Source organism: Rhinoraja longicauda, chromosome 17 (assembly GCF_053455715.1).
Source record: "Rhinoraja longicauda isolate Sanriku21f chromosome 17, sRhiLon1.1, whole genome shotgun sequence".
Lineage (NCBI taxonomy): Eukaryota > Metazoa > Chordata > Chondrichthyes > Rajiformes > Arhynchobatidae > Rhinoraja > Rhinoraja longicauda.
Genome location: NC_135969.1, coordinates 41,774,718 through 41,799,859, shown reverse-complemented (window position 1 = coordinate 41,799,859; position 25,142 = coordinate 41,774,718). Strand labels below are relative to the sequence as shown.

Genomic DNA, 25,142 nt, shown 5'->3' with positions numbered 1-25,142 from the left:
AATCGTCTGCCCGATGGAAGGAGTTCGAACAGACTGTTGCAGGGGTGTGAAGAGTCTTTGTGGATGCTGGTGGCTTTTCTGAGGCATCGTGTGTTGTAGATGCCCTCCAAGTCTGGTAGCTGTGTTCCGATGGCCCTCTGAGCTCTATGGACTACCCGCTGTAGAGCTTTCCTTTCTGCCTCCGTGCAGCTGAGGTACCACACAGGGATTCCATGCGTTAGGATGCTCTCTATGGTGCAGCGGTAGAAGGTCTTCAGCAGCTGTTGGGGTAGACCAGACTTTTTCAGTGTTCTTAAGTAGAACAGTCTTTGTTGTGCCTTCTTGACCAGCGCAGCAGTGTTATTGGACCATGTTAGGTCCTCCGAAATGTGAGTGCCCAGAAACTTGAAGCTGGACACTCTCTCCACACTGACCCCATTGATAGAGATCGGGGCATATTCCCCGTTATGTGACCTACGGAAGTTGATGATCAGCTCCTTGGTCTTGGTGGTATTTAGGGACAGGTTGTTATCCGAGCACCAGTCCGCCAGGTTCTGCACCTCCGCTCTATAGTTTGTTTCATCCCCGTTGGTGATCAGCCCGATCACCGTTGTGTCATCTGCAAACTTGACAATGGTGTTGGTGTCGAATGCAGGAACACAGTCGTGTGTGAAGAGGGAGTAGAGCATGGGGCTCAGAACACAGCCCTGTGGTGTGCCGGTACTCAGGGTGATAGTGGAGGACAGGTGCGGGCCCATTCTCACTGCCTGCGGTCGTTCCAGCAGGAAGTCCAGGATCCAGTCACATAATGACGAGCTAAGGCCTAGCTGGTGGAGTTTGGTGATGAGCTTGGTGGGGATGACCGTGTTGAAGGCGGAGCTATAGTCTATGAATAGCATCCTCACGTACGTGCCCTGTCTCTCTAGGTGAGTCAGGACAGTGTGAAGAGCCAGAGAGATGGCGTCCTCTGTAGATCTATTTGCCCTGTATGCAAATTGATGTGGGTCCAGTGAGTCAGGGATGCTGGATTTGATGTGTGAGAGGACTAGCCTCTCAAAGCACTTCATGACAATCGGCGTTAGGGCAACCGGGCGGTAGTCGTTCAGGTTGGAGATCTTTGCTTTTTTCGGCTCCGGAACTATGATAGCCGACTTCAGGCACTTGGGGACCGTAGCCAGAGATAATGACAGGTTAAAGATCCTGGTGAATACCTCAGCCAGCTGTTCAGCACAGTCCTTCAGTACCCTTCCTTGAACACCATCCGGTCCTGCAGCCTTGCGTGGGTTGACCCTTTGCAGAGCGCGTTGTACCTCCTGTGTGCTCAGTTGCAAGACCTGTCCCCCCGCCTCGGCTGGGGTTCTTTCACTCAAGGTGGTTTTGCCAGTTTCAAAGCGGGCAAAGAAGGTGTTAAGCTCGTTGGTCAATGCCATATCGCTGTGGGGGCAGGCAGGGCTGCTCTTGTAGCCAGTGATGTCCCTGACACCCTGCCACATGCTTCTGGTGTCCGTGGTGTTGAAGTGGTCTTCCACCCGTTGCCTATGGGTGTCTTTGGCCCTTTTAATACCTTTGCTTAGGTGTGATCTGGCAACACTGTATGCTGAAGTGTCACCAGATTTAAAGGCATTGTTGCGTGCCCTCAGCAGGTTCTGTACCTCCTTGTTCATCCAGGGTTTCCGGTTTGGGAACATCTTTATCACCTTGTCCTCCGTGACATTCTCCACACAGCAGTTGATGTAGGAGAGCACAGTGGATGCGTATTCCTCCAAGTCTACCTCTATCTCTGAACCGTAGGTGGCCTGTTGTGCAAACAGGTCCCAGTCGGTGCGATCAAAGCAGTCCTGGAGTTGTAGGGTGGCATTCTCGGGCCATATTTTGACCGTCTTTATTGTGGGTTTGGTCTTGCGGATGAGGGGTTTGTATGCGGGCAGTAGAAACAGTGAGAGGTGATCGGATTGTCCCAGGGGTGGGCAGGGGAGAGCTCTGTAGGCGTCCTTTACATTGGTGTACACCTTGTCCAGTGTGTTTGAGCCCCTGGTAGGGCACTGCACATGACCAATATTTGCATACTCAGATACATTGAATAATATGGCTCTTATTTCTTATCTGAATCATACTGAACATTACAACTTTACAAACAGAGTAAAGTTCTTGAAGAATATCTTGCATTACTTTCTTCCAAATTATGCATGTGCCTGTTAGTCATGTATTGCCCTAAATAAGTTGGACAATATTCTGATCATGAAGAATTGTTAGACTTATGAAACACATTACAAAACCAGCAATTGACATTTATAAAGAGTCTAAAATGGAGCAAAATGCCCCAAGGAATGTGTAATTAAAAAAATTACTACAATGTGATGCAAAGTAGTGAATTTTAAGAAGATTATTATTAAAATGTGAGAGACTCTATGGAGGCAATTTCAGAAAGTGAAAACAAGTTAGAAGAATGGGAAATAAGATGCACAAAAGGTCAAGTAAGTGGAGCAGTGGGTTTTGATGATGAAGGCTGTATTTCTGGAAAGTGTTACTAAGCTCAGAAAGGACAAGGATGCATATCACACAATCAAAATAAAACTTTATTAGCCAAGTGTGTTTTGCAACATACGAGGAACTTAATTTGCCATACAGTCATAACAATAAAAAGCAACAGGACACACAAAATACATTTTAACATGAACATCCATTACAGTGATTCCTCCACATTCCTCACTGTGATAGAATGTGAAGAAAAAGCTCAATCTCTCCCTTCTTTGTCCTCCAGCGGTCGGGGGCTCTAACCTTCCGTTGACGGGATGATCTTGACTCCCGTAGCCGGCGGTGAGCCTTCCTCGTCGGGGTGATCAAGCTCCTGCATCGGGGGGGGGGTCTCAGCTCCCTCGCGCCGGCAATCTACCCCGGGTCGGGACCAGTCGAACCTCGTGCAGCTTTTGGAGCTCCTGACCGGTCTCAACCCGAGACTGCGAGCTCCTGATGTTAAAGTCCGCAGGCTGCATTGGAGCATCGATCCCGGGCAAGGGATCGCAGGCTCAGATGATAAGTCCACGCCCCCGCGGGACTCAAGGTCAGCCCCAGGCAAGACCTCCAGCTCCGTGATGTTAGGTCGCAAAGCGACCAGAGATATGATCTGAAAAACAATCGCATTTCCGGCAAGGTAAGAGATGGAAAAAAAGTTTCCCCTGACCCCCTCTCCCATCCCCCACATAAAACAAACCAGAGGACATTTACACGAACTTTTAAAACTTACCAAAAATAACAAAAAGAGTTTGAAAGGGACAGACAGACTGTAGGCAACGCAGCCATCGTGCGGTGCCCCCTGGTGGTATTGATTTAAATGTGAGATTTTACACTTGAAGCTTTGTCGAATCAGTAGCCAATGTTAGTTGGTGTGGGCAGCTATTAGTTTCAGATGTGTTGAAATCTATGGTTGTAAGACCTGTCGAAGGAGCATTAGAATGATCAGATCTCCATGTATCAAGACATGAACGTGTTATTTTGTTCGTAATAAGATGCAGCTGGAACAAGCCAGGCAGTTTTTCTGAGCTGTCCGTCCTTCAGATGCAAAAGATGGAATGTGGAATGCTCATCTGGAGGTTAAATAGAATTTAATGATCGTAAATAATCTGATTCATTTTGAGTGAATGATCGGCTGAGAAGTATAGGATTGCAATTATCAGAGAATGCAACAGGATCTGAACAGAATTACTTTAGTTCTCCCTGTGATTAACTGGAGGGAATGGTGCCTCATCCCTGATGGAATGTTGGATATTGTGCCTGAAATTATAGACAGTGACGAGGTCAAGATGAGAATATTATTTGAATTTAAGAACATTATATCAATCATAAATTTAACATTATTTGAAGGCATGTGCAGTGTATTAAAACACTCAAAACATTTAAATCAGCAGTAGGTAAGCTTAAAATATTCAGGAGGTCCTATAGGCACTAAATTGCAGCGACAGTTCAGGTGTTGCAATGTTCTTATACCCATCCTTCTGTCATAATCACTCATTATACACAAAACATAGTACAGTACACAAACACGTCCTTCTGCCTGTTCTCTGCTGAATATGATTGTTTTTATGATTTTTTTTGTAATTATGTATGGCATATCTGACCTGTTTGGATAGCAAGTAAAACAATGCTTTTCACTGTACCTCAGTACACTTGATAATAATAAGCCTAAACCTGTTGAAAGGAGATGTGTTTAAAGGAGAACCTTTCTCTGTTCTATCGTCTAATGGTTGAACAAAGAACAGTACAGCATTAGAAACAGGCTCTTCAGTCCACAGTGTCCATGTCAAACATAATGCCAAATTAAACTAAACTCCTCTGTCTGCACGATCCATATCCCTCCATTCTCTGCATGTCCACGTGCCTATCCAAAAGCGTTTTAAATGCCATTAATGTGTCTGCCTCCACCACCCCCCTGGTAGAAGGTTCCACCCTCTGTGTAAAATGAAATTTGCCCTGCACATCCTCATTAAAGTTTGCCCCTTTCGCCTTAAAGCTACGCCCTCTAGTCATTGACATTTCCACCCAGGCAAGAGGGTTATAACTGTTTAAACAAGGTACTGACTCTCCAAACACTAACCCTTAACATTAATGGACAAAGCACTTGGATTGTTCACCAGAACGAAAAGCCAGTTCTTCCAAGAATGGGGCAGTACACTGCCTCCTTCACAAACAGCAGAGTCTCGTTAAATTGTGAGGAAACAATGTAATAAGTAAGGACAGGAGGCAAGGATTAGACTTTGTTGATGCACATGTTGGTCAAAATTCATGTGACCTTTATCGGCCTTTGTGTGGACAATGCATTCACAGAAATGCTTATGTACTTCTGACTTTCAATTCCAGCTATTGCATTGAATATATGTGCCATGTTTCTCTCCAATCTCTCCTGAAGGGAAGTTATACCTAGTCTGCACAAGGAAAAATCTAATAGGTCAAACACTTGTAAGCTCATCGTAGATTTCTTGTATAAACTGGTACTTTTTATTGGTAAGCATTCCCCAACCTTATTGTTCTACACTCCCACAGCTAGATAAGACAGTTCTGCTTAGTATGTATCCATATTTGCCCTAATAGCCTTCAACCCTGTTTGAAGTTTGGTATTCATTCAATTCTCTTTCAAGGTTCAATCAAGTATTTCATGGGGGGTTTTTCTAGTCGCCTTTTCCATACATCTACTAGTTGGTTAGGGATCCAATTTAAAGTCTTTCTGGCAGCTTGTTAATTAACACAAGGAACTAAGTTTCCCACGCAGATCGGCTGTGCTGCACTGCCTGAATGCTGTAATTTAGTTTTTGCCTGGTATTGGTATAATGGCACCCATTTAAGTCCAGTTAGAGTGTCTAATATCAGCTTTCATATGGAACAGTGCAAATGAGTCCGTTTCTTTGACTGTCTAAAAAAATTACCGAGTTTCCATTAGGCATGTCTCTTGATTCAACTTGCCTCAAAATGCATCAAAAATCTCCAGCATAAACTGTGTGCAAATCTTGTTTAAAACAAGTTAAAAACAACGTATGCAATTGAGACACAAGAAATTAACAAAATATGCAATCTTGCTTCTTCAAGCCCGTGATTAATTATGGAATGTGCAATAGGAAATAGAAAACAAAATTGCAACAAGAAGAATTGCCATAAAGTATCAAGAAACAATGCCTATTAATCATGCTGCCCCATAAAATTGGGATGAATATCCATGCCTGTTCACATTGGCATAGGTACAGGAAACATGTAGTCTGATCCCAGAGGTGAAGAGCTGATGGAGGGCTCAGCAAAGCTATATTGGTGAGTTCAGTGGGGTCTTTGCAGATGATATTTGGAAAGTGTGCAAATTACAGAACAAAGTAGCATGTAATTATGGATAACTTTAAAATGGACATAATCCCAATGTGCAGAATTTTTTTTGAAAGTAAATAAGGCCCCTCTCACTCATGTTGCAGTTATTCGCAGTTTCCAGAATCCTGACTTACTTGCATACAGTTGATAATTGGCAAACTTATTGGCTCCATCTTATTGTCTCCAATGGAGACAAAATAAACTGCAGATTCTGGACCAATTAAAACTAACATTTTGAACTGTGCTGAGAGAAGGCTTGATAGATTTGACATTCTGGTTTAGCAATCCATCGAATGGATCAACCCGCAAGATCAATTGCCCCGGGGTTCTGGTGCACCCTAAGTGATACATTGTTCCTGGGACAATGTGATCCATATTCACCAGTGCTCCAAAAGCCGTGGACTCGGTGGGCCGATGGGCCCGTTTCCATTCTGCATCACAAAAAGTAAACTTAGCATCAGGGACACAAGGGTTACCCATGCCCAGAGCTTTCCAATTGAATTTCCACAATGATGCAAAGCATCCCGAAATTGGTTATTACTGCATTTCGCTCCTGAAAAATAAATCAAATTTCAATTGCAAAGCAATTAAATAAAACCATGTCCTGCAATTGTATTTCTGGGTTAATAACTTTTGCTTATATTTGAGTTCTTTGAAATAAATGCTCTAGATTGTTTTGAAAAATTAACTGCATGAGAGCTTAAGAGGAGTTTATGCATGTGTGTGAAACATTCCCCTTTGCACATGGTTTCAACTATTTATTTTGCATCATTTGTCAAAACCTAATGTAGTAAAGCATGCACACAGAGCATAACGTAATGTTGATTTTGAAATGTTCACTGGCAGATTTATTTTTCCCAAAGCCCCAATTATTGCTGCAATAAAAATATTGGGTTAAAATTCGATTCAGCTTCATAACATTTGCACATTCTTAATAATTTATCATATTCATATTAAATGCTGCAAAATGCTTTTTTTATATATTAGCAGACAGCAATGAATGTAATATTTGTTTAGGGCACGACATTTCATGCAGTCAGCTGAAATGCAATTCTGCTCAGACCAAATCAGTAGGTATTGCCAATGAAGGGGAAAAAATACATTATCACACTTGTGCACAGAAGTAGCCAAGAAAATGTAAAAGAATATTATTTTCAATGGATTTTATTTGCTGCTGCCTGCTTCCATAAACATGTGTGGTGGTTTTATTTGGCATAGGGTTTGATGGCCAATGGCTGATTTGTGGAGTATGTTTGTTGTTTTTCTTTAGTTTTAGAGATAGTGTGGAAACAGGCCCTTTGGCCCACAGAGTCCATGCCATCCAACGATCACCCAAACATTAGTTCTATCCTACAAACGAGGGACAATTTACAGAAACAGATTAACCTACAAACCTGCTCATCTTTGGGATGTGGGAGGAAACCAGAGCACCCAGAGAAAGCCCACACGGTCACAGGGAGAACGTACAAACTCCATGCATACAGCACCCGAGGTCAGGATTGAACCCGGTATCTCTGGCGCTGTAAGGCAGCAGCTCTAACGCTGTAAAGAATATCCCAAATTTCAGCTTGTTTCATACCATGGGGATTTTCAATGGATTTCACTCATCAACAAATGCAATTTTTAGCAACCATGGACCAATCAATTTGAGAACATGTTCATTTCGATAGAGTTGTGGGGTTTCTTAAACACCAAAATGGTCTAAATTAGATATCAAATAATTTGGTGTTGAAAGAACTTTGATGGCTTTTCAATAGCAGCATTCACACACAAAAATAATATGTATGATCAAACAAATAATAGAATAGAATATTTTCTTCATCTTATTTCAGAAAATAAGAAAATGTGCAGAAAATGATTCCTCTCTGATTATTTCCTCAGTGTTGCCAAGTTTTTTTATTTCATTCCATATGGTTGAGCTGTCATTCCTCAAAGATCATCCGGAAATTAGCTACGTCCACCCTTCCTGTGCTTAGAGTTTAACACAGTAGGGATCTTAATTTACATTCATAATACTGATCACTGCCATATTTTTATTTGTGACTTCCCCTTCTGTTGAACGAAAAACATTTCTGCTGTCATTGTTTATTCCTCGATGCCAGAAAGCCAGACATGTGCTTCTCTCTGCACTGCTTCAGTCTTGATTTCATTATAACCCATCAAAACAGCAACAAAATTTAATGATAGGTATTGTGATTGGACTGTCGCAACCTTCCGGTTGGGGATCAACTGGGCTTATATTCACTGGAATTTGGAAGGATGAGACGGGATCTTTTAGAAACATATAAAATTCTTAAGGGATTGGACAGGCTAGATGCAGGAAAAATGTTACCGATGTTGGGGGAGTCCAGAACCAGGGGTTTCAGTTTAAGAATAAGGGGTAGGAATGAGATGAGGAATGAGATGAGGAAAAACCTTTATACCCAGAGAGTTGTGAATCTGTGGAATTCTCTGCCACCGAAGGCAGTAGAGCCCAATTCACTGGATGTTTTCAAGAGAGAGTTAGATATAGCTCTTAGGGCTAACGTAATCGAGGGATATGGGGAGAAAGCAGGAACTGGGTACTGATTCTGAATGATCAGCCATGATCATATTGAATGGCAGTGCTGGCTCGAAGGGCCGAATGGCCTACTCCTGCACCTATTTTCTATGTTTCCATGTAACCCACACAAAGATCAAATTTCACCAAGGTTGCTGATTAGTTTTAACACAACTTAATCCAACACTTTTTTTATTTATCTAACATTTTACCCCTGCTTTACTGTTGCTCTCTTGTCTGCTAAAACTTGTTAACACCTTAATATTAACAACATTAAATGGCAAGTCCCTTACAAATTTTGGCTCCATGCTCCATTTCAGTATCATTCGTGGAATGTGGGGCCTCCACCCATAGTGAACAAGGTGCCTGAAACTGCTCGCAAATGGTTTGTTCCAAGCCATTCCTGATGGTTCTGTTGTTCACATTGTACCAATGCCATTCATGTGACATGAGGACATGGCTTTAAGATAAGAGGGGTAAAGTTTAAAGGAGATGTGTGGGGCAAGTTTTTTACACAGAGGGTGGTGATAGAAGCAGATACGATAATAGCATTTATGAGGCTTTTAGATAGGCACATGGATATGTAAGGAATGGAGGAATAAGGTTCATGTACAAGCAGATAAGAATAGTTTATCTTGGTGCCATGCTCAGCACAGTTATTGCCGGCCGAAGGGCCTGTTCCTGATCTGTGCTACTTTATGTCCATGTATGTTGGAGGTTTAAGGATGTGGCAGCAGTTATATGGATATGCACAGCATTATCCCTTGATCCCTGTTCAGTATAATAACCACAATGAACATGCGTCTACATATGAAGTTACATACTCATCAGTAAATTTTAAAAATGACATCTATTTCTATTGGTCATCTGCATAATGTATGATGCATATTTAACTCTTTGTGCGCTAAATAATGTGCGATACTAAAACGATTGGAGGAGAAGCAGAATGTTCAATTTCTGCTTTCTATGTTTAAGTGGTGAGTAACAGTTGCAGTTAAACCAGCATCATTGATCGGAAGGTCTTCATGTTCCTCTGGGCTTGTCAGGATTTATTCAAGTAGCTTAATCGAGTAGGAGATCTTATTGAAATGCATAAGATTATTAAGGGGTTGGACACGTTAGAGGCAGGAAACATGTTCCCAATGTTGGGGGAGTCCAGAACAAGGGGCCACAATTTAAGAATAAGGGGTAGGCCATTTAGAACTGAGATGAGGAAAAACTTTTTCAGTCAGAGAGTTGTGAATCTGTGGAATTCTCTGCCTCAGAAGGCAGTGGAGGCCAATTCTCTGAATGCATTCAAGAGAGAGCTAGATGGAGCTCTTAAGGATAGCGGAGTCAGGAGGTATGGGGAGAAGGCAGGAACGGGGTACTGATTGAGAATGATCAGCCATGATCACATTGAATGGCGGTGCTGGCTCGAAGGGCCGAATGGCCTCCTCCTGCACCTATTGTCTATTGTCTATTAATTCAAGTGACACAAGAGACTAAAATGCAGAACGGGGTTGATGTTTGGAAACAGGACATTGTGGATATCTTGAAAAGTGAAAATAGTTTTGTGGGATGAAATTGCCACACTTATGGTAAAGAGGTACTTTTTATGTTCAGAGTTGGAATAATCTGCTGAAAAGGATTCTTGTGGATGGGGCATTGCACGCATTCAAGAAATGGTCAGATTATACAATCCAATGATTATAGGTTTGGAATAGTGGAAGGATGAGGTCAAATGAACCTTCATTGTATTTGCATCAGTACAGTCAAGCTAGAACATCACAAACCGGTAACTTTGAAGTGTGGCGAACTTATCCAAACTGGCCGGTTGAAACCATTAATATATCACTTTCACTAACTATTTCAGCAAAGTCAAAACAGTGAGAGTTGTCAGATAAGGAATTTGAATTTAATGAGCTATATCATGCATCCTTCCATTGAACCACTTGGTGTTAACTATTCCACATCTAATAACTCTTACAATCAGATTTCAGGGGTTGTGTCTTGGTGATACACCAACTCAGTGACATCAATACTTACAGTCCCCTCTGCTTCACTGGACATGCTATAGATCGCAGAGTTTGGATTCTTGATTAGCAAGGGTGTCAAGGGGTATGGAGCAAAGGCAGCAGAATTGGATTGAGAGGGGAAGATAGATCAGCCATGATTGAATAGCGGAATAGCTTTCCTGGGCCAAATGGCCTAATTCAGCTCCTATAACTTATGAACATGATGATTCGTAAAATGCTAGTATGCAGAAGCAGCCAGTAATTATGAAAGCTAGCAGAATGTTATTGTTCATTGCCAGGTAAATTTCAATATAAATGTAGGAATGGAATGTTTTGCCTCAGTTATTCGGAGTATAGGTGAGACATATCTAGAGTGCAAAACTGGTCTCCTTTAAAGAAAGGTTATCATGCGTTGGAATGAATTCAAGGAAAAATTTCTCTGTTGATGTCTGGAATGGACCAATTGGCTGATGAGACAGATTGAATGGCATATCTGTTGGAGTTTGGAAGTGTAAAAGGGGACTTGATTATGACAAATTAGATCCTCGAGGGACTTGACAGGGTAGAAGTGGAGATGGTATTTTCTCTGGTGGGATTGTTTAAAAAAGGGCAGTGTCCATTTAAGGCAAAGATGAGGCATTTCTTTCATTCAGATGGTCATGAGCTGAGGGAACACCCAAATAGAAGAGCAGTAGAAAGTACCAAGGGAGAATTCATTCCTATTTATTTCTCGGTACTGATCCCCAACATTCTTAAAAAATACCAATTAGATATAATTTGGATTAAATACGTCTGATATTAGAACTCTGTTGAAGATAATTATTGTCTTAACTTTTTTGCAGACTACAGCAACACACAATTTAAATCCAAGCTTTGTATTCTATGGCAAAGCAACCTCTAGAGAGTTTGAAGTAAAGCGTAAGCATCCCTGCAGGAACTGAACCAAGGCAAGGGTTTTAAATTATGGGTAAAACACGAGAGAATACATGGAGAAGAAAAGTGGAAAACTGATGAGGTATTTATTTCTCATAATTAGGAAATGATTTGTATTTCTCTCTCTACATGTTGGATCTCACGTAGATAAAATTGTCACAGGGCAACATTTAGGTGCTTTAACAGGATGATACAATATTATACGATAAAACTTTGTTCATCCCCGGAGGGAAATTGGTCTGCCGACAGTCATAACATTCAAGGGACACAAAAACTTGAGATTAAAAGTGAAAAACTAAAAGAAAAAGACGAGTGACTGTTGGCTGACTGCCATGTGCACAGCGCCTTCACCGGAACAAATGAACAAACAAACAAACAAATACAGACGTATCTCCTGGACAGAGGATTCTAAACTAGAGTTCCCCCACACCGGGCCCCTCTTTGTTCTCCCACCATCCCTCACAGTGGTCCCCCCATGCCAGGTCTCCAGTGTTCTTCACAGCGGTCCTCCCATGCTGGGTCCCCTATTGTCTTCCCCTTCCCCCTCATGCTCATCGACCGCAAGGTCCCACCGCCACCAAGGTTCCCATTGCCGCCGAGACCCAAGTTGCCGCTGAGGTCCATGCTGCCGCCGAGGCCCCATTGCCGCTGAGTCACCCGCTGCAGCCGGCACCCACTGCCATCCCATTGCCGCTGCCGAGGCTACCATCGCCACCACCACTGAAGCTCCTTCGGCCCAGACAGGCCTTACCTGTGGACGGTTGTCCACTTGCAACTAAGCACTTAAAACAATAAAATAAAATTCTTGTAGCGCATTTTACCATAAGATGGTGAAGAAGTTATCAAAGAATAGCTGATTCAGCCATGATGTAGACCATGATATTAATCATACATTCTAATGTAGCCATATAATATCATGGTAAACAGTTCAATATGTTTACTGCTTATTAATTTATTCTGATATCTATACATTGAGGTTTATTTGTTGTGACAGGCAATATATTTATCCTATCAGTATAAATTTGTCATAGTTTTACAATTTACAATTTTGCTTGAGATAAAGGAATATAAATTTTCCAACCATGCATTTTAAAAGTCTTCACTATCTTGTGGTAAAATGCGCTATAAGAATTTCATTGCACCAAGAGACTTTGATTTTCAGAATGACATTAAACCGATTAAACCAATTGTCCTAGAGGTTGCCTCATTACCTCTTAATGGCATTTCAACAGTAATGTAGGTCATCCCAAGGCGATTGTTGAAGATTCTTGGAAAGGTCAAGATCCTCACTTGCAAGGTTCACAGAGCAGCTTTGTTGGTTTGTCCTGTGGAACAGCATGCTGAATCAGTTTCAGCACAGAATCATCTATTGATCTGGCACAGGTTTTCACAGCTTCTGCCATTTGCTCTCGCAGCTGCGACCTTAGAAGCCAGTACATGAAGGAACATTCAGGCAGAAACCTTCCGAAAAGGATCTGTAATTATGGAAGGAAGGTGGAAGAGTGTGCCCTTGGGATCAGAAGAACACAAATAACTTTTTGAATAGTGCAAAGGCCTGCAAGACATGAGGTTGGCAGGGATACCTCTCCTGACACATTAAACATACGAAAGGTTACCAGAAGCAACCCTACCCCCACCATAATTACATATAAGAATTGCTGATTTTTTAACATTTAATCTGATAGTTTTAGCAAATATTCACTCTACCTTATAATATTTAACTTTCCAATTTACGTTTAATTTCAAAGTTCCGTTTCTTGAGGATATTTAGTGTTGGAGGTATAAAGAAAATTAATATAATGTCAGACTCATCGGCCGTTTTATTCCACAGTAAGTTAAAATATATAGAGATACGGACACTTTAATTCAATTAATGCAATTTCTGCTTGTGTAATAATAGAAATAATTCACAAATACTATGTACCCAGCTCATTATGGGGAAAAAAAATTACATAAAGATGTGAGAGTCTGATTCAGGATTCCATGTGCAAGATGAATCTAAGGTTTAAATTGTTACTTTTTACTTCATGGAGTCTGGTTTCTCTATCACAGGTAGATGGAGGAGTGAAAAAGTAAAATGGCATGCTTACCTTCATAAGCCGGAGCAAAGAATATAAAAGCTGGGCAGTTACCTTGCAATTTTACAGAATACTGGTTAGACTGTATTTAGAGTCTTGTGTACGTTTCTAGTCACCATAATAAAGGAAGGAAGTGGCTGTACTGGTGAGAGTGCAGAGGAGATTCACCAGGATGTTGCCTGAGTTGGGGCGCTTAAGATCTGGGGAGAGACTGGTATGTTTTATCTGAAGCAAAGGGATGGCCTGTTGGAGCTGTACAAATTTAAGAGGCATGGGCAGGGAAGATAGATTAAATCTTTTTCCAATGGAAAGGGTTTCAAAAAAGACTGAAGATAGACACAAAATAGACCATCTTTAATAATGCAAATTGTTCCAAGCCCCTTCCCAAAGAAGTTGTTAAAGAAAACATTGATGTTATCCTACATACGATATTAGAAGGGAGGAAGAGAGGCGGAGGCAAAAAAGATTCACAAGGGAATCCCAGTACTTTGGCCTTGGCAGCTGAAGGCCTGGACTGAGAAAGGAGTGATTAAATTCAGAGTATTATTGAAACATAGATATTTCAGAGGGTTAGAAGGCTGATGGAGATTACTGTGTCAGGGAGAGGTGACACCATGGAAGGATTGAAAAGGAGGACTAACTGGGAAGCATAAACCAGAGATTGAAATGTTCTTGTCCTCTGAGGATACAGTGCACCTTGTTCACATTTATTTGTACAAAGCAAATGTGGTTTTATTTTAACCAATTGAACTCCAGCAGATTTCTGGGACTTTTCCTTTGGTTTTGCTTATCTTTTTCATGGGTTTTACAGAGCCCTCTTTCTCACCTGCACTCACGGGGAAATGATTCACTCGTGAGGTTATATCATCATGACAATCCATGAAGAATAACCTATGATGATTTAATTTGAATGATTCTCATTGCTTCTCTTAAAGCCGCTACAATTTTTAAATTGTATTACATTATGATTTTTTTAACTATCTTGTGACTTACTTTTATGAAAGGGGCAACTTTAACTTTGCACCTGGGGTAGGGTTGCCAACTTCCTCACTCCCAAATACGGGACAAGGTGACCTCACCGCCCTGTGCCCCACGTGACCTCACCCAGCCAGCGACCACATGCTCCCGCTCCACCAATGGCGACCGCCCGGGCCGGGAGGCGGGTTGCTATGCAACCTCCGTCAGGCGGCGCCCGGGCCTACACTGTCAGGGATTGCAGAGGCCCCCGGGCTACATTGTCCGGGCATACACCGTCGGGGCCTACAGTGTCCGGGCCTACAGTGTCCGGGCCTACAGTGTCCGGGCCTACAACACCATCCAGGCCTAATACACGACAAGGGCAGTCCCGTACGGGACAAAACAATTTAGCCCAAAATACGGGATGTCCCGGCTAATATGGGACAGTTGGCAACCCTAGCCTGGAGACACAGTTGCCAACAATCTTCATCCTTGCTGCAGGCCTCTGCTTTAACTTAGTCCTCAGCCTTCTGCCTCACCAAAGTCCTCAGTCCTCAGCCTCACCAAAATGCAATGGCATTTTCAAATAATAATACAGAGCACTGTTTGTGCATTTCAGGTCCAATTTACATAGAATATAGAATAGTATAGCTCAGGAACAAGCTCTTTGGCCCACAATGTCCGTGCCAACCACGATGCCAAGTTAAACTAATCTCCGCTGCCTGCACATGATCCATATCCCTCCATTCCCTGCATATACATATATAGATAATGCTTTTTCAAACTCCACTACCGTATCTGCCTCCACCACCACCCCTGGCGCTATGTTCTAGACACCCACAATTCTTTGTAAAAAAGAAAACTTGCCCCACACATCTTTTTTTAAGACCTACCCCTCTCACCTTAAGGATATGCACTCCAGTCTTTGCCATTTCAATGCTGGAAAAATTGTAATCTGTGGTCTGAGCCAAAAAAACATTTTAGCTTTCCATCAATTTAACAGAGCAAGGTAAATCTGAGAATAGATAAATCCAAAATCTTTCAGCTTATTTTACCCTCTGGTTCCCCAAATATATTTAAACCCTCCAGAACCCCCAACGTCATATTTTGTCAGAGCGGTTTCATCTGTTTCTCTCAAACTGCCCCATAAAGTACAAGGTAGACACAAAATGCTGGAGTAATTCAGAGGTACAGGCAGCATCTCTGGAGAGAAGGAATGGGTGTTGTTTCGGGTTGAGACCCTGCTTCAGTATGAAGAAGGATCTCGACCCGAAACGACACCCATTCCTTCTCTCCGGAGATGCTGCCTGTCCCTCTGAGTTACTGCAGCATTTTGTGTCTACCTTCGATTTAAACCAGCATCTGCAGTTCTTTCCTACCCCATAAAGTACAGGAATGGGCAGCTGGCTAAAACTGCCCAGGCTAACATAATGTTGGTGAAGTCGCAATCATTCTCCTCAGAAATTATTCACCCAGTTCTCATCATTGAATTGCACATCTTAAAACTGAAAAACTCAACTTCCTTTTCCTGAAAGGCAGATTACAGTTTACCAAATAAAAGTATTTAGTTTCCTAATCATAAAGATGCCTTGTGCAAAAGTACACAACAGCCTTTTAAGTTCACCCTGCTAATTAACTATTGTCATTCTTACAACCTAAATACGTTTAAAATATTTTAGCCACTTATTTTTGAAATCTCGTTGTGTCTTGTGGTAATTTTGTCCTAATTATATCCTGAAGGCTTTTTAATCTGGATTTGGAGGGATAATTATATGCATCCACAAGTTCATTGAACAGAAACTTCACTGTTCTTCCTCATTAAATGCTTCATCAAAATATTGACAGCTTTAATTCCTGAAAAAGAACAAGATAAACAAAAAGTTACAGCATTCAATATCTGTTTTGTAAACAGAATATTTTCATTTAGTTTTGGATTAATATCCTGCATCTTAAAAGTTACTGTGAACACTAGCTGAAAAGTGTGAAAAAATGTCTAAAAAAATTAGTTTCAGAAAGAGTTTGATAATATATCAGTGAGTCACCGTAAACGTTAGGTACGGTGGAAATGTAAGATGATAAATATATCTTGTCTGCTTTATGGCTTGCATATGAGCATTCAGTATGTTTAATGGATTGTATTTTATTGCTTTGAAGATTCAGTGTTCAGTTAAAATATTAATGAGGACTATTAGAAGATTGGTTTTGGAAGAATGGAATTGCTGCAGTACCAAATATGTTCCGAAGGTTCAGAGAGAAGAGGGACATAGGCCAAACATAAGGCATCTTGGTCAGCAAGGACATGTTGCCCAAAAGAGTCTGTTTCTGTGTGTAGCTCTATGTCTCTAAATAAATCTGAAAAAAATGCATTCAAACTGCTCACAATACTCCAAATGCGGGCTGACTTCAATCTTAATTTGATATAAAAGTTAACTAGTGATTTAGGCTCAAAGGTCACAAGAGAAAGCAGATGTTGGAAACTTGAGTAAATTTTGCTCAAGGTAAATGCCAGTTATTTTTAGGATTTATATAAACAGTCTGGATTCTTGAGGTGACTTTTTACTTCAGGTAAGTGGTTTTCCAATTGGAATACAAGCAAGGTGTATAAAGATTGCTGAAAATAACAGTTACAGGTCCTAAAAATGTGCAACGGATCTGATTTGGACAATAGCCCACATCTTCTACTTAACGTTAGCACCTGCTCAGTACTGCTGCCTTTTTCTGATGTAATACCGAGGCTTTATAAGGCACAAGTCAGCCCGCATTTGGAGTATTGTGAGCACATTTGGGCCCCATATCTGAGGAGGCATATGCTGGTGTTGGAGAGGTATGATTGTATGATTGGGTTAACGCATGATCAGTGTTTGACGACATTGGTCCTGTACTCTAGTGAGTAGACTCTTATGAGTCTTGAAGGATGAATGGGGACCTCATTGAAACTCAATGAATAGTGAAAAGCCTGGATAGTGGATGTGGAGAGAGTGTGTTTCCATTTGTGACGGTCTTGGACCGGAGGGCACAGCTTCAGAATAAAAGGACATACCTTTAGAAAGGAGATGAGGAGGAATTTCTGTCGTCAAAGGGTGGTGAATCTGTGGAATAAATTGCCATAGATAGTTGTGGAGGGCAAGTCAATGGATTAAAAAAAAACGGAAATGGACAGATTCCCAATTGGTTCGGGTGTCACAAGTTATGAGAAGAAGGCAGGAGAATGGGGTTGGGAGGAAAGATAGATCAGCAGTGATTGAATGGCAGAGTAGACTCGATGGACCTCATGGCCTAATTCTGCTCCTACAACTTATGAACATGATAAAACAGGATGGAAGTTTAGAATTGCAGGTAAAGCTGGATATTGTGGATTGCACTCAGTTCAGCTCTGCTCTCGGGAGAGCTGCACGCTGCCAGTGGAATCCTGTGAGGGAGTGCAAACTCCAGCAGCTCGCTCAGAATGTTGGCTGGAAAATCTGCTCACTGAATCAATAGACGATAGACAATAGGTGCAGGAGTAGGCCATTCGGCCCATCGAGCCAGCACCACCATTCAATGTGATCATGGCTGATCATTCTCAATCAGTTACCCGTTCCTGCCTTCTCCCCATACACCCTGACTCCGCTATCCTTAAGAGCTCTATCTAGCTCTCTCTTGAAAGCACTCAGAGAATTGGCCTCCACTGCCTTCTGAGGTAGTGAATTCCACAGATTTACAACTCTCTAACTGAAAAAGTTTTTCCTCATCTCCGTTCTAAATGGCCTACCCCTTATTCTTAAACTGTGGCCCCTGGTTCTGGACTCCCCCAACATTGGGAACATGTTTCCTGCCTCTAACGTGTCCAACCCCTTAATAATCTTATATGTTTCAATAAGATCCCCTCTCATCCTTCTAAATTCCAGTGTATACAAGCCTAGCCGCTCCAGTCTTTCAACATATGACAGTCCCGCCATTCCGGGAATTAACCTAGTAAACCTACGCTGCATGCCCTCAATAGCAAGAATATCCTTCCTCAAATTTGGAGACCAGAACTGCACACAGTACTCCAGGTGCGGTCTCACTAGGGCCCTGTACAACTGCAGAAGGACCTCTTTGCTCCTATACTCAACTCCTCTTGTTATGAAGGCCAACATTCCATTGGCTTTCTTCACTGCCTGCTGTTCCTGCATGCTTCCTTTCAGTGACTGATGCACTAGGACACCCAGATCTCGTCGTACGTCCCCTTTTCCTACTCCATCCAGTGGGTCCATCGACTGGGAGAAATTGAATTAAAATGGATTTAATTTTAGTGTGTAATAAGCACATAGATGATATAAGAAAGGAACATTCAGCTGCTTTCTCTTACCTCATAATATTCCCATAATGAAGCGTAATCGGGTTATTAAATGTCATTGAATTTGTACTGTAGCATTGTTTACTGATCTTGAACCAAGCTCTCAACAAAGACTTGGTGTCACTGATGTGAAAACTAGCTCTTCTCTGGTGATTACTGCAGTCAGGCATAGGTTCCGCTGGCTTCCTTGCACCGAAGAAGCTGCAATGTATTTAAGCCAACTGAGAGGCCAAACACTAAAGAATTTTTAGAAAAAGCAACAAGGACGTTAACTTTTTAAAGAGTATATACCGTGAAGATCGGTGAAATTAATTATGATTAAGGTAGAACCTAAAATATTTTTAAAAACAAACACTTAAAATATCTAATTTTGGTGTATTTCTGAGTGAACTCCAATAAGCATACATAAAATAATTTTTCATAGAGCCAGATAGTTGCTCTGTAGTAACAATGGCTTCATGTATCATTGAAAACTGTTAAACCTCGTGACAGAGCTTTAGATTTTCAGGGTATTTTAAATAATAAAGTTTGTTCATTGTAAAATAATAGTGTTGGAGGAAGCAACAGTACATCCGAAGAAATGGCTGAATCACGATGATAATGATGTGCTAAACTTGACGTGTGGAGATGCACAAATCATTTCCCATTTCAAGGAATGATGGTGAAGAATGCTTTTGGTCTTGTCATCCCCATTTGTATTTCCAGTAGGATACGGTTACATTTCTTTTTGTGGCTAAGGAAAATTCTAATCTAAAATATGACTAACCCTGTATCTTTGTAAAAAACAAACCGCTGGAGGAATGATCAGGTCAGGAGGCATCTGTAGAAGGAAATGGACAGACGATGTTACGGGTCAGGACTCTTTTGTATCCTATGATGTTCATCCATAATTGCATGATTTCCTAAGTATAAGATTTCCATGCATTATAATACTTTGGAACAATTCATTCCATGGGGAATTAGGCCTTAATCTTTACTCATTGTCGTAACCTTATATTTATTTTTGCTAAGCAGTTTTCCAGTTCCTTCTCAAATGAATTAATGGATAGAATTAGCTGCCGAAGCTAGGAGTCTGTTCCACCTGATAAGAACTCTGTGGGGAAAATAATTTGTCTTAATCTCCAATTTTGCTTTTAAATTATTCATTTTGTGATGTATTACCTGTTCTGTGTTCACACCCCAAATTAAGTAATGTGCTTTAATTTATATTGTCCATGCCTTACAGCATTTCAAAGGCTTATTCAAGTGCTTTCTCAGTCTTTTTTTTCCAACTAAATATTCAATTGGTGATTTTCGCAGTCATAATTTAATGCCCTCAGGCTCAGAATCAATGACATAGTAGTTATTAAGGAGTTATATTTTCTTGAAAATTATTGGCTTGGATGAGTCATCCTGTCCTTAAATGATTTTGAAGTAACTCCATTCGGGAAGGTTGTTGAATCAGTTCACCAATGATTATTGTCGCTATGTCGATAGGAACTGCTGCTGCTGTTTTACACCAAAGATACACACAAAATGCTGGAGTAACTCAGCTGGTCAGGCAGCATCTCTGGAGAATAGGAATGGATGACGTTTCAGGTCGAGAGCCTTCTTCAGACTGTGCTGGTCTCTTTCAAAGATGCTTTCTGTTTTGATGTCCGGTAGCAGGGTATGTTAAACGAAAGATTGCAAGTTAATGTGTAGTTTTTCCTCCATTAACTGAATGGCTAATACTAAATAGTAACTACTTATTACAGGAAAAGAAAGGAATGATGTCCTCTCTGTGAGAACTTTATGAGTTTGAGCCCAGATACTTCATGTTTGAGCTTGCACTGAAGTTGCAATGACTGTAAACAGTGTCACCCCAATGAGAAGACATCCCAAGAGGTTCTTGGAAATAAAAGTGCATGACGTGCTGGGAATGGTTCTCCTCTCCAGGGAGCCATTAGCAATGAGCAGAATTTAAAGGAAAAGGAGCAAGAGTTCAGCTGGCACTGAGAGAGTTGATGTGAGCAGATAACGAGCGCTGTGGTGCAATTGTTATAAAACTATGAGAATATGTATTCAGAAGAATGAAAAGGGGTACAAATAATGCCTCGGCCCTCTCACAGAAGCTGACAACTTCATAAGTTCCTCAGAATGACTAGTGATCCACCAGCATTTGGTGCTCCAGGTTCAGAGGTTTATGAAGTTCAAAGGAAGAGTGGGCCAGAACTGCAGTGTTTCTGATACAGGAGAGTGTGGATATGCACAGTTTCCACTGCCCACCTCTTAAGCAGATGATGAGGCATGAGATAATCCAGTTTTAGAGTTATTTGGAAAGTAGGTGTGCTTGGTGTGTGACCTGAGAATGAGACAGAAAAATTGATAAATATGCAAAATGTGCCAAGTGAAACTCAAATGCTTCAATGGTCTTCTATGAATTGTGCAAGGTACCGTTGGACTAAACAGATCTCACCTGAAATCCTAATTCTCAGCAGTGAAGAGCTCAGTCTCATCGTCCATATCAGCAGAGGAGATATACCTCAGAGATGCCTGTTAGAGAGAATATCTTCACAAAAGATGGTTGGTAGTTACTATTGAAGGTAGGCACAAAATGTTGGAGTAACTCAGCGGGTCAGGCAGCATCTCTGGAGAGAAGGAATGGGTGACATTTCGGGTCGAGTCCCTTCTTGTTACTGTTGTGCCTACTGTAACAGAATATTAGCAGGTTTCGAGGATTCTGATCAATGATAGAGGTAGCACTCGGACAATATAAAATTTTAAACACAAATTTTATTTAAGCAGCAACAAAGCAACGAGAATATAGCAATAGAAAAATTATATAACATCAGTTAAAGTAACAATAAAAACACTAACTACGATATAAATCTGTACCTTGCAGGTGGACCGTCCTATCCATGCAGGACATACCTATAAAAAACAGATGAGGAGGAATTTTTTAGACAGAGCGCGGTGAATCTGTTGAATTCATTGCCACAGATAGCTGTGAAGGTCAAATCTTTGGGTATTTTAAAAGCGGAAATTGACAGGATCTTGATCATTAAGGCCGTCAAAGGTTACGGGGAGAAGGCAGGACCATGGGATTGAGAGGGAAAAATAGGTCAGTCATGATTGAATGGCAGGGTAGACTTGTTGGGCCGAATGGCTTAATATTGCTCCTAAGACATGAACAGCAGCCGAAAATACCAAATAAACACCGAATCTCACATGTGTTTCAGTTTCGAAGGCTATAACTTCCAAAGCTTATTAGGAAGTCCAGTTAAACGTTTTGACTAGGGATCTTATGAACCTGTTCCCATGACAACATTCCCGAAGCTCAACCCAAGGTGAAGTCCTGTGAGCTCATGTGAAACATGCATTTTTAAACCTGAAAGCCTGCTATCCATATACTAAAACTCTTGTTTGTTTGTTTGTTTGTTCCTGAACTACAGCCAAAACGGTACACGATAGCGCGACAATCGGTGTTATATTTTTAAAGTTATTCACATTTTAAAATTTAAATCTATCATCATATCATATCATATCATATCATATATATACAGTGCGGAAACAGGCCTTTTCGGCCCTCCAAGTCCATGCCGCCCAGCGATCCCCGCACATTAACACTATCCTACACCCACTAGGGACAATTTTTACATTTACCCAGCCAATTAACCTACATACCTGTACGTCTTTGGAGTGTGGGAGGAAACCGAAGATCTCGGAGAAAACCCACGCAGGTCACGGGGAGAACGTACAAACTCCTTACAGTGCAGCACCCGTAGTCAGGATCGAACCTGAGTCTCCGGCGCTGCATTCGCTGTAAAGCAGCAACTCTACCGCTGCGCTACCGTGCTCGTAGGGATGGGGGGAGGGGGATGGGGGGGAGGGAGGGGGTGGAGGGAGGGGGGATTGCGAGGGAGGGGAGGGAGGGAGGAGGGAGGATAAGGGGGGTTGAGGGGGGGAGAGGGGGAGGGGAGGGGGAGGGGGTGGAGGAGGTGGAGGAGAGGGTGCTGCACTAATGCATGAGAGGTTTGGGCCCAATGGGTCCACTTGATCTAGTTGTTAGATAATGTTATAAGAGAATATTTTAATTTTTGGCAAGCTCCTGAATATTGCATTTGGATCAGCTTCCTCTTGTGTCAATGAATTGTCAGAGAAACCAACCATGAGATTCAGAAGAAGGCCAAATGTTAAGATGTGTGTTCTGAAATAGCAGAGATATTATTTCAAACCCAAAATGGCTTTGGAGTGAGAATCAGAACTGTTTATTCAGGACAGATATGGCAGTTTCATCTTGGAACGAAACAAATGTGGAATTCTTGAAGTTAATATTGGACAAATCCCCTGAAGAAAATATTTATTGAATGGAACCTGCAATTTGATATTACAGTACACTGGATCAGAGCAACAATGGAAAGGGTACATCTGCTCTCTGTTTTAATTGCCTCCACTGCTTGGTTTTGCCCTTCAAACAGAATTTAAAAACATATGAAATATCTCAGAAATTCAGAAATAGGCTACTTTTTCATATTTTGCAAGTATTGAAAATTGTATAATGTCATGGATGATTTCTTGAAACATGAATGTGTGACTGGCTGGCTGACAGGTTGTTGAGCAGCACATCAGTGGCAGTCAAGAAAAAATGAAAGATTATTTTTGCATGCACATGGGCAAATGCAGTTTTGTATTTTATAACCAAGTACACATATTTAAGAGAGTAAATTATGTCTTTAACTCTTATGGTTGATATTATAGTTTGAAAATCAATGCTTTCAAATGATAGACAAGTGTTTGAATAAAATATAAATGTGTCATTTATAACTAGAATATGGCACTGTTTTTATAAAGATGGTGACTGTCGTTGGAAAGTTGGAGTTATTTTCCCTCTGACTAATTTGCATTGACACCATCAAAAGATGTTTTTATATGGAGTAATTAACTGAACACATCTAATTACTGCAATAAAATTATCTTCCTAATTGTATGATTTTACAGAAGGTCATTTTGATATAGTGTTCTTCATTCTCCTGTGAGAAGTATTCTACTGGGATTTTAAACGTTGTATGAGGACATGGCTGCTGAATGTGTGTGACTTAACTGATGTAATTTTCATTGATTAATGAAGGCTTTACTAAAGGGTTACATGATTTTTAATTACTTCGTGTTGATTTCTTTAATGGCTGAACTTGGAATTTTAACACAGAATACCAAGTGCAGAAAATGTCTATTTAAAACATGCCCCAATAAATATTTTACTCTTTGTTTGTCCCTTTATAAAAACAGATGCAGATTTATCTTTCAAACCTTGGCAATGATGATGTGGAGTTGCCATTCAGAAGGAATGGTGTTGCAGGTGCAATGGCTGTCTTCCTTCAGGTAAGATGAATTGCACGGTTTTGCTATAGCAACCTGCAGAGTAATGATTTGTCCATAGTGCACTGGGTTGTTGAAGCTTCTGTTCAAAAACAAGCCGCAATGAAGAATATAATGTGATAAGCATCCTGACTTTTAAAATTGTTAAATCTTGCAGTGTAGTACAAACTGGAATAAGTTCGGTAGCCTTTCTCAGAAGGGATCGATTTATGAAATGGGAATATTATAGTCATGTGCAACCAGGTACAGGCAAGTCAATAGATCAGTTTGAATATTTTTTGACTGAGTCTCTGAAAGTTGGTGCCGGGCTTCTACAATGCTCTGTCATCCATGTTTCCCCTGATTTAAAGTACAATATGAATAAAAGCAATATGCCTGTAACCCTGAGGCAGTGCAGTGCAATTTCAACGCTGAACTACAGACCACAGCACCGTCTTGCAAGCCTACCACTGATACTTTAACTGCATTTTCAAACTGCAAGTTGGCCGGCGATTTTGTTATACTTGTGCCACAGTCTAACAGCCATATTTGATTCAATTTTCTCTCCTCTAGCTTTATAGATGTTGTGCAGTTGATGGTCATCTTGTTTTATTGTCCTGTCTAGATAGCTGCACCTCAGTGTTTCTATTTGTTTTCTTTTTCTCAAGGCGCAGATGCGTTCCTTTGTCTATTTTTCTATTCCTTTATCAGCACTCGACAGTGGCACAACATATACCAATGGTACATGAAGCTCATTAATTCCAATCCATTAACACTCTGCTACTTATCTTGGAGTGAATGTGATTCTATTATTTTAGTTACTGCTGTACAAATAATTGCAATAAAACTACAGAATATAGAGTTTTGAGTCTAGGTTTATTCTAGAAGGATTTTGTTTGTTAAAACAAAATTAACAATGTAAAAAGGAAAAAGGGACAAAGTTTAAGGGAGATGTGTGGGTCAGGTTTTCTATAGAGAGGATGGTGAGTGCCAGGAAAGTGCTGCCAGGAATGGTGGTGGAGGCAGATACGATAGTTGCATTCAAAAGACGTGGATAAGCTCATGGAAATATAGGGAATGGAAAGAGACGTATTATGTGCAGGCAGATAAGGGAATAAGAGTTGGTCTTGGCTTCATGTTCAGCACAGAAATTGTGGGCCGAAGGGCCTATTCCTGTGCTG

General features: G+C 41.1%; 1 protein-coding gene across 3 annotated transcripts in view; it reads left to right on the top strand.

The window, feature by feature from the left end:
* LOC144601950 (receptor-type tyrosine-protein phosphatase gamma-like) overlaps positions 1-25,142 on the top strand; it is a 494,425-nt gene that overhangs the window by 273,215 nt on the left and 196,068 nt on the right. For all 3 annotated transcript variants that reach the window (XM_078414576.1, XM_078414575.1, XM_078414577.1), the window contains exon 5: positions 23,893-23,985. In XM_078414576.1, coding sequence (XP_078270702.1) covers positions 23,893-23,985 — 93 coding nt within the window. The remainder of the gene's footprint in view (positions 1-23,892; positions 23,986-25,142) is intronic.